The sequence below is a fragment of the Salmo trutta genome, unplaced genomic scaffold (assembly GCF_901001165.1).
Source record: "Salmo trutta unplaced genomic scaffold, fSalTru1.1, whole genome shotgun sequence".
NCBI classification, from domain to species: Eukaryota; Metazoa; Chordata; class Actinopteri; order Salmoniformes; family Salmonidae; genus Salmo; species Salmo trutta.
Window position 1 is genome coordinate 1010185 of NW_021822222.1, and position 9634 is coordinate 1019818.

The 9634-nt window shown below is 48.0% G+C and overlaps 1 protein-coding gene and 1 long non-coding RNA gene across 2 annotated transcripts; both read right to left on the bottom strand.

The window, feature by feature from the left end:
* Positions 1 to 373: 373 nt before the first annotated feature.
* LOC115181185 (DBF4-type zinc finger-containing protein 2 homolog) lies at positions 374 to 3286 on the bottom strand. Its single transcript, XM_029743214.1, has 6 exons — positions 3216 to 3286; positions 2665 to 2735; positions 2324 to 2433; positions 2219 to 2254; positions 1981 to 2154; positions 374 to 1590 (listed from the first exon to the last, which is right to left on the bottom strand). Exons 1-6 carry the CDS (start codon positions 3284 to 3286, stop codon positions 1069 to 1071), a joined length of 984 nt encoding a protein of 327 aa, XP_029599074.1. The 3' UTR covers positions 374 to 1068.
* Positions 3287 to 5976: 2690 nt separating this feature from the next.
* LOC115181152 (uncharacterized) lies at positions 5977 to 8225 on the bottom strand. Its single transcript, XR_003873305.1, has 2 exons — positions 7787 to 8225; positions 5977 to 6022 (listed from the first exon to the last, which is right to left on the bottom strand). It is a non-coding gene; the product is annotated as an uncharacterized LOC115181152 (long non-coding RNA).
* Between the last annotated feature and the right edge of the window lie 1409 nt (positions 8226 to 9634).

The following is a 9634-nucleotide window of genomic DNA, read 5'->3' on the forward strand; positions in this document are numbered from 1 at the left end:
TCAGCTGGGGGGGGGGGGGGGATTCGATCAAGCAACCTTTCGGTTAACTAGTCCCAACGCTCTAACCACTAGGCTGCTAACCCGTCGCCCCTTTTGTAAGCCTTCAAAAAAGTGAAGATTTCATACCCTCCTCTGCTACACACTGTCAGAAAGGTCGTTTTTCCTAAATCGCCACATGACTCATGTTTATGGATGTGTGATGCGGTCCATCATGGTAGTTCCTGTTGTTAGATGGGGGAAAAAAACATTTTGGAGAGATAAAATATCTGAACATCCCAGCGCCTCTTTAAACCAATCACATCTTGAGAAGGCTACACATTTCAAAATCAAAGCAAAATGGGAAGAAAAAAATAACTTTGAAAAACGAGGAAGCTAATTTATATGGCAACTTTATTTGAGACAAAACCACAGCATGAAACAATGAATCAAAACATATGGATGGACACATTTAAGCTTCGTAAATTAAATCTACAATTTAGAAAACTACCTTTCATTCATTAAAAAAAAAAAAAAACAATATCATGAGACAGAAATATACAAGTGCCATTTTTTGGTAAATAAATTTCGCATGCATTCGTTTCCAACATGCATCAAACAATTACTGTTCAGCAGGTTTAAAGGGCAGGAGCACCACCTCCTCAATCCTGTTCAGCAGGTTTAAAGGGCAGGAGCACCATCTCCTCAATCCTGAACAGCAGGTTTAAAGGGCAGGAGCACCATCTCCTCAATCATGAACAGCAGGTTTAAAGGGCAGGAGCACCATCTCCTCTATCCTGAACAGCAGGTTTAAAGGGCAGGAACACCATCTCCTCTATCCTGAACAGCAGGTTTAAAGGGCAGGAGCACCATCTCCTCATTCCTGAACAGCAGGTTTAAAGGGCAGGAGCACCATCTCCTCCATCCTGAACAGCAGGTTTAAAGGGCAGGAGCACCATCTCCTCATTCCTGAACAGCAGGTTTAAAGGGCAGGAGCACCATCTCCTCATTCCTGAACAGCAGGTTTAAAGGGCAGGAGCACCATCTCCTCAATCCTGAACAGCAGGTTTAAAGGGCAGGAGCACCATCTCCTCAATCCTGAACAGGCCGGGACAAGTGCAATACCTTCAGAGTAACAGCACTGACACCCCTCCCAACCTGACCAGGACAGGGACTGGCTTCTACAGTTACAACCTGACCAGGACAGGGACTGGCTTCTATAGTTACAACCTGACCAGGACAGGCTTCTACAGTTACAACCTGACCAGGACAGGGACTGACACCCCTCCCAACCTGACCAGGACAGGGACTGGCTTCTATAGTTACAACCTGACCAGGACAGGGACTGGCTACTACAGTTATAACCTGACCAGGACAGGGACTGACACCCCTCCCAACCTGACCAGGACAGGGACTGGCTTCTATAGTTATAACCTGACCAGGACAGGGACTGGCTTCTACAGTTATAACCTGACCAGGACAGGGACTGGCTTCTACAGTTATAACCTGACCAGGACAGGGACTGGCTTCTATAGTTATAACCTGACCAGGACAGGGACTGGCTTCTACAGTTATAACCTGACCAGGACAGGGACTGGCTACTACAGTTATAACCTGACCAGGACAGGGACTGACGCCCCTCCCAACCTGACCAGGAAAGGGACTGGCTTCTACAGTTATAACCTGACCAGGACAGGGACTGGCTTCTACAGTTACAACCTGACCAGGACAGGGACTGGCTTCTACAGTTACAACCTGACCAGGACAGGGACTGGCGTCTACAGTTACAACCCGACCAGGACAGGGACTGGCTTCTACAGTTACAACCCGACCAGGACAGGGACTGGCTTCTACAGTTACAACCCGACCAGGACAGGGACCAGCTACTACAGTTATAACCTGACCAGGACAGGGACTGACACCCCTCCCAACCTGACCAGGACAGGGACTGGCTTCTATAGTTATAACCTGACCAGGACAGGGACTGGCTTCTATAGTTATAACCTGACCAGGACAGGGACTGGCTTCTACAGTTACAACCTGACCAGGACAGGGACTGGCTTCTACAGTTACAACCTGACCAGGACAGGGACTGGCTTCTATAGTTATAACCTGACCAGGACAGGGACTGGCACCCCTCCCAACCTGACCAGGACAGGGACTGGCACCCCTCCCAACCTGACCAGGGACTGGCTTCTATAGTTACAACCTGACCAGGACAGGGACTGACACCCCTCCCAACCTGACCAGGACAGGGACTGGCTTCTACAGTTACAACCTGACCAGGACAGGGACTGACTTCTACAGTTCCAACCCGACCAGGACAGGGACTGACACCCCTCCCAACCTGACCAGGACAGGGACTGACACCCCTCCCAACCTGACCAGGACAGGGACTGGCTTCTACAGTTACAACCTGACCAGGACAGGGACTGGCTTCTACAGTTACAACCAGACCTGACCAGGAAAGGGACTGACTTCTACAGTTACAACCAGACCTGACCAGGAAAGGGACTGGCTTCTACAGTTACAACCTGACCAGGACAGGAACTGGCTTCTATAGTTATAACCTGACCAGGACAGGGACTGGCTTCTACAGTTACAACCTGACCTGACCAGGACAGGGACTGGCTTCTATAGTTATAACCTGACCAGGACAGGGACTGGCTTCTACAGTTACAACCTGACCAGGACAGGGACTGGCTACTACAGTTCCAACCCAACCTGATTGGGACTGGCTTCTACAGTTCCAACCCAACCTGATTGGGACTGGCTACTACAGTTCCAACCCAACCTGGACAGGGACTGGCTTCTACAGTTCCAACCCAACCTGATTGGGACTGGCTACTACAGTTACAACCCAACCAGGACAGGCTTCTACAGTCACAACCCAACCTGATTGGGACTGGCTTCTACAGTTCCAACCCAACCTGATTGGGACTTGTACAGTAAACGGTTACATTACCACCAGTCAATCGTCTTTTGAGTAATGTGAAAAGTGATGCAGAACAGAGACCACTACAGAATAGTTCTAGAAAACACCATTCAATAGTCTGAAAACTGCCACATAAAAAAACACATTATTATAATAATAATAATAATTATTAGACCGGCACAGAACGACTTTAATAAAACAGTTAGTTCATCTTGACTGAAGGTCGAGTCACTGCTCAGTCAGTTTTGCATGGATTTGCACAGCAAACTTTTGTTTAAGCGGGATGCAAAGCAGCAAAACTGACCGAGGAACAGCGATGATTCGATGTGTGGGGTTTTGAGTTGGTTTGTTGGGTTCGGAGAGGATTCCTTCCATGTCGAGGGATGGGCGCGCTGCAACATAGACAGCAATACTGGAAGTGCTCACATTGCAGTAGATGTAGATAATATACTACCTGCACTATAAGCACTTTAATACTGCTGAAACTAAATCCAGTAAACTGTTTGGTCTGATTGGAGACAGGCTGGGTACAGAGGCTGGAGGCTCAGGACAGTGGGATGGTTTTGGGGCGAGGGTGACCAGGTAGCTGGAGGCTCAGGACAGTGGGATGGTCTTGGGGCGAGGGTGACCAGGTAGCTGAGGACAGTGGGATGGTCTTGGGGCGAGGGTGACCAGGTAGCTGAGGACAGTGGGATGGTCTTGGGGGCGAGGGTGACCAGGTAGCTGGAGGCTCAGGACAGTGGGATGGTCTTGGGGCGAGGGTGACCAGGTAGCTGGAGGCTCAGGACAGTGGGATGGTCTTGGGGCGAGGGTGACCAGGTAGCTGAGGACAGTGGGATGGTCTTGGGGCGAGGGTGACCAGGTAGCTGAGGACAGTGGGATGGTCTTGGGGGCGAGGGTGACCAGGTAGCTGGAGGCTCAGGACAGTGGGATGGTCTTGGGGCGAGGGTGACCAGGTAGCTGGAGGCTCAGGACAGTGGGATGGTCTTGGGGGCAAGGGTGACCAGGTAGCTGGAGGCTCAGGACAGTGGGATGGTCTTGGGGGCGAGGGTGACCAGGTAGCTGAAGGCTCAGGACAGTGGGATGGTCTTGGGGGCGAGGGTGACCAGGTAGCTGGAGGCTCAGGACAGTGGGATGGTCTTGGGGGCGAGGGTGACCAGGTAGCTGGAGGCTCAGGACAGTGGGATGGTCTTGGGGCGAGGGTGACCAGGTAGCTGGAGGCTCAGGACAGTGGGATGGTCTTGGGGCGAGGGTGACCAGGTAGCTGGAGGCTCAGGACAGTGGGATGGTCTTGGGGCGAGGGTGACCAGGTAGCTGGAGGCTCAGGACAGTGGGATGGTCTTTGGGGGCGAGGGTGACCAGGTAGCTGGAGGCTCAGGACAGTGGGATGGTCTTCGGGGGCGAGGGTGACCAGGTAGCTGGAGGCTCAGGACAGTGGGATGGTCTTGGGGCGAGGGTGACCAGGTAGCTGAGGACAATGGGATGGTCTTGGGGCGAGGGTGACCAGGTAGCTGGAGGCTCAGGACAGTGGGATGGTCTTGGGGCGAGGGTGACCAGGTAGCTGGAGGCTCAGGACAGTGGGATGGTCTTGGGGCGAGGGTGACCAGGTAGCTGGAGGCTCAGGACAGTGGGATGGTCTTTGGGGGCGAGGGTGACCAGGTAGCTGGAGGCTCATGACAGTGGTATGGTCTTGGGGGCGAGGGTGACCAGGTAGCTGGAGGCTCAGGACAGTGAGATGGTCTTGGGGCGAGGGTGACCAGGTAGCTGGAGGCTCAGGACAGTGGGATGGTCTTGGGGGCGAGGGTGACCAGGTAGCTGGAGGCTCAGGACAGTGGGATGGTCTTGGGGGCGAGGGTGACCAGGTAGCTGGAGGCTCAGGACAGTGGGATGGTCTTGGGGGCGAGGGTGACCAGGTAGCTGGAGGCTCAGGACAGTGGGATGGTCTTGGGGCGAGGGTGACCAGGTAGCTGGAGGCTCAGGACAGTGGGATGGTCTTGGGGCGAGGGTGACCAGGTAGCTGGAGGCTCAGGACAGTGGGATGGTCTTTGGGGGCGAGGGTGACCAGGTAGCTGGAGGCTCAGGACAGTGGGATGGTCTTGGGGGCGAGGGTGACCAGGTAGCTGGAGGCTCAGGACAGTGAGATGGTCTTGGGGCGAGGGTGACCAGGTAGCTGGAGGCTCAGGACAGTGGGATGGTCTTCGGGGGCGAGGGTGACCAGGTAGCTGGAGGCTCAGGACAGTGGGATGGTCTTCGGGGGCGAGGGTGACCAGGTAGCTGGAGGCTCAGGACAGTGGGATGGTCTTCGGGGGCGAGGGTGACCAGGTAGCTGGAGGCTCAGGACAGTGGGATGGTCTTTGGGGGCGAGGGTAACCAGGTAGCTGGAAGAACAAGCCTCCATCAGTTTTGCATAGATTTGCACAACTCATTTTTACTTGTAATGCAACTATGCAAAACTAACAGAGAACTGCAAGAAGAAGAAAACATACAGGCAGTGGTCCTGGTTGGTGGGACGCCAGTTAGACCCTTATGCCAGAAGGGGCACTTAGGGCAGTAGGTGCTCATCTATGTCACTATCTGCACTAGATGCACCTTAGCACAAAGACATCATGAAGTCAAGTCAAACCAAGCAGGGCCTGGTCCAAGCTGGGCCTGGTCCACGCGGAGTTACGGTTCACCCAGGGGCCCGGTCCACCCAGGGGCCTGGTCCAAGCGGGGTTACGGTTCACCCAGGGGCCCGGTCCAAGCTGGGCCTGGTCCACGCAGAGTTACGGTCCACCCAGGGGCCCGGTTCACCCAGGGGCCCGGTCCACGCGGAGTTACGGTTCACCCAGGGGCCCGGTCCACGCGGGGCTACGGTTCACCCAGGGGTCCGGTCCAAGCCGGGTTACGGTTCACCCAGGGGCCCGGTTCACCCAGGGGCCCGGTCCACGCGGGGGTCAGTGTCAGCGGTATTGCTAGAAGTGCCTCCACTGCAGTAGATCATCAATAACACTACCTGCACTGTAAGCACTTTGACAATACAGCGACAGACTATTCACCAGTCCTTCTGCATCTTCCATCTTCTCTTTTTACAACGATAAAACAAAAAAATCTCCAAAAAGAAGCAGCACCCTGAAATCACAAAGGAAGGTCGTTATAAACATGTTCACTGTTTAGACAAAGTACAAAAACAAACAAACAAAAAAAGTATGTGTGTTATTGATAGTCGTCTCTGAAGACAACATGTGAGAATATTTCCCCCAGTCATCCAGGCTACTTCCAGTGCCTTCTATAGGACTCCACCATGCCTGTGTTCACCAGCTATCTGGACCACGTTTCCAGCGGCATCAATGGTCGTTCTCTTATCGGAAACACTTAACATGGGAAGTAATAAACCCTCCAAAAAAAAAACTAGACGAGCTATAAAACAACTCCAACAAGTGACTTATCACTAAGTTTCATTCAAAAATGTGTGTGTCAATCGGCTGATGATTCATAGTTGAAAAAAAATATGATTTGTGATTTATTGTGAACCATGAAGAGGGGGCCCAGTGGAAGGCAGAGAAGGACTTGCCGCCTGCTTTCTGCGCCTGTCTGGCTGTGCACCCTTCCCCCTACAGTCTTAACATGGCGCCGCGGAGTCCGCAAAACCCCCCCTAGTAATATTTACTACAAAACAACTCAACCACCTGCGTTTATTCAGCAGGCTAGCTAGCTAATGCATGTATATCAACTTGTCTAGGTATGCAACAGTTTGGGGGGGGACGTTGTAACGTTTAATTCTCATGTAATAAAATATATATATATCAGAAGTTGAGAAAGTGTAACTTGGCTTTCACCGAATAACGTTTCAGAGAACCAGTCTCGCTAGTTAGCGTTAGCAAGTGCTTTCTTTTTTGGGGGGGGATATTTGAGCTAACATTAGCTAACTATACAAAGAAAAGTAAAATATCTTACAAAACTTCCAACTTAAAAAAACAAAAGAAATCACACTCAACGTTACAACACTGAAACGTGTAACTACATATAACATACATTACAAGTTAGTTAGCTAGTTTGATAAATTAGCTAACGTTAGTTCGGCTAATAAGTTGCTGCTAGCTTAACATGTTAGCCCAACAACAACCCCGAGTCACACAATAACTTGTTACTGTATCTAACTAGGATGGCTATTTAGCCAATTTACCACAAAACCGGGACGAGTTCCCCCTATTTATGTGTGTAATTATAGTAATTTCACCGGTTAGATAGCTTGTTAGTTAACTAGTTAAACAAGACGCTACCAACCAGGCTAGGCTAACCAAGCTAGGCTAACCAAGCTAGGCTAACCAAGCTAGGCTAACCAAGCTAGGCTAACCAAGCTAGGCTAACCAAGCTAGGCTAACCAGCCAGCTAAAACGCGCGGCCTAAAACTGCCCCATGTGCTGCTGCTTTGTTCTGGGGGGGGGACACTAGCTAACTCACACACACACACACACACACAATACACCCGAGAGAAACGCAAAAATAACATTTTGATCCAATACAATTATTCCCGTTAAAACTACAAACAAATACCGTATAATAGTCTTTAACTACATAAAGTTGAATAGTCACTCCTGGTTGATAAAAAGGCAGTGTAGCGAGTTAGAGAGGCAACACGCTTTTCAAATCTCCCTCATTCTCCCAACTATGGAGGAGAGAGAGGGCTGCCATGCGACTCTTACTCTACTGTTTCCCCCCTCACTAACTTCTCGGTTTTAGGACGGTAGGCAGATTCAGATCCATGCTAAAATGTACTATACAATTTTTAAAAAATCACTTTTTTTCCCTTCTCTTTAAACATGTATACTGCTTAAAAACCAGGCTAAAATAAAGAGTTCCTTGTCAATAACATGCGTTTAGCAAGACACTCACCGCTGAAATCCACCATCTTCGCTCAGTTGCCTGGACTTACCGTTCAATGTGTGGAGAGGAAACCAACCCCCCCACAAAAAAAACCCTAGCAACTGCTTCGTTCACTTTTAACATGGGCTAGAAAAATACATCTATTTGCAAAAGTGGAGAGCACATGTGTCTACCGCTGTAAAGATGGGATATTATTAAAGGATATTATTGTAGGGGGATAATGAAAGTGGCGCGAAGCCGACCTGTCGGTCCCCATGTGGGTGAATGAAGGGCGGCTCCCGCTGAACGTAAATATCTGGCTACAACCACTCTAACTGTCCAATTACCATCCACTAGAGTCCCTCTGATCCCACCCTCATACACACTTATACTAACCCTGGCTTTATAATCTACTACACTATCTAACCCTGGCTTTATATACTATATACCATATCTAACCCTGGCTTTATATTCTATATACCATATCTAACCCTGGCTTTATAATCTACTACACTATCTAACCCTGGCTTTATATACTATATACCATATCTAACCCTGGCTTTATATTCTATATACCATATCTAACCCTGGCTTTATAATCTACTGCACTATCTAACCCTGGCTTTATATTCTATATACCATATCTAACCCTGGCTTTATATTCTATATACCATATCTAACCCTGGCTTTATATTCTATATACCATATCTAACCCTGGCTTTATATACTATATACCATATCTAACCCTGGCTTTATATTCTATATACCATATCTAACCCTGGCTTTATATACTATATACCATATCTAACCCTGGCTTTATATACTATATACCATATCTAACCCTGGCTTTATAATCTACTACACTATCTAACCCTGGCTTTATATACTATATACCATATCTAACCCTGGCTTTATATACTATATACCATATCTAACCCTGGCTTTATAATCTACTACACTATCTAACCCTGGCTTTATATACTATATACCATATCTAACCCTGGCTTTATATTCTATATACCATATCTAACCCTGGCTTTATATTCTATATACCATATCTAACCCTGGCTTTATATTCTACTACACTATCTAACCCTGGCTTTATATTCTATATACCATATCTAACCCTGGCTTTATATTCTATATACCATATCTAACCCTGGCTTTATAATCTACTACACTATCTAACCCTGGCTTTATATTCTATATACCATATCTAACCCTGGCTTTATATACTATATACCATATCTAACCCTGGCTTTATATACTATATACCATATCTAACCCTGGCTTTATATACTATATACCATATCTAACCCTGGCTTTATATACTATATACCATATCTAACCCTGGCTTTATATACTATATACCATATCTAACCCTGGCTTTATATTCTATATACCATATCTAACCCTGGCTTTATATTCTATATACCATATCTAACCCTGGCTTTATAATCTATATACCATATCTAACCCTGGCTTTATATACTATATACCATATCTAACCCTGGCTTTATATTCTATATACCATATCTAACCCTGGCTTTATATTCTATATACCATATCTAACCCTGGCTTTATATTCTATATACCATATCTAACCCTGGCTTTATATTCTATTATACTGGGCTCAACTACACTCCAAACTATTTTGGAAACAACATGCTTTCGAGAGATGTAATTTTGTATTTTCGAAATACAAAAATACTTTTCTATACATTTTCTTTTTTTAAAGCGGTTCACATTTTACATTTTGCAGACGCTCTTAGCCATAGCGACTTACAGTAATGCATGCATACATTATTCATACTGGTGCCCCATGGGAATCGAACCCACAACCCTGGCATTGCAAGTGCCATGCTCTACCAAGCGAGC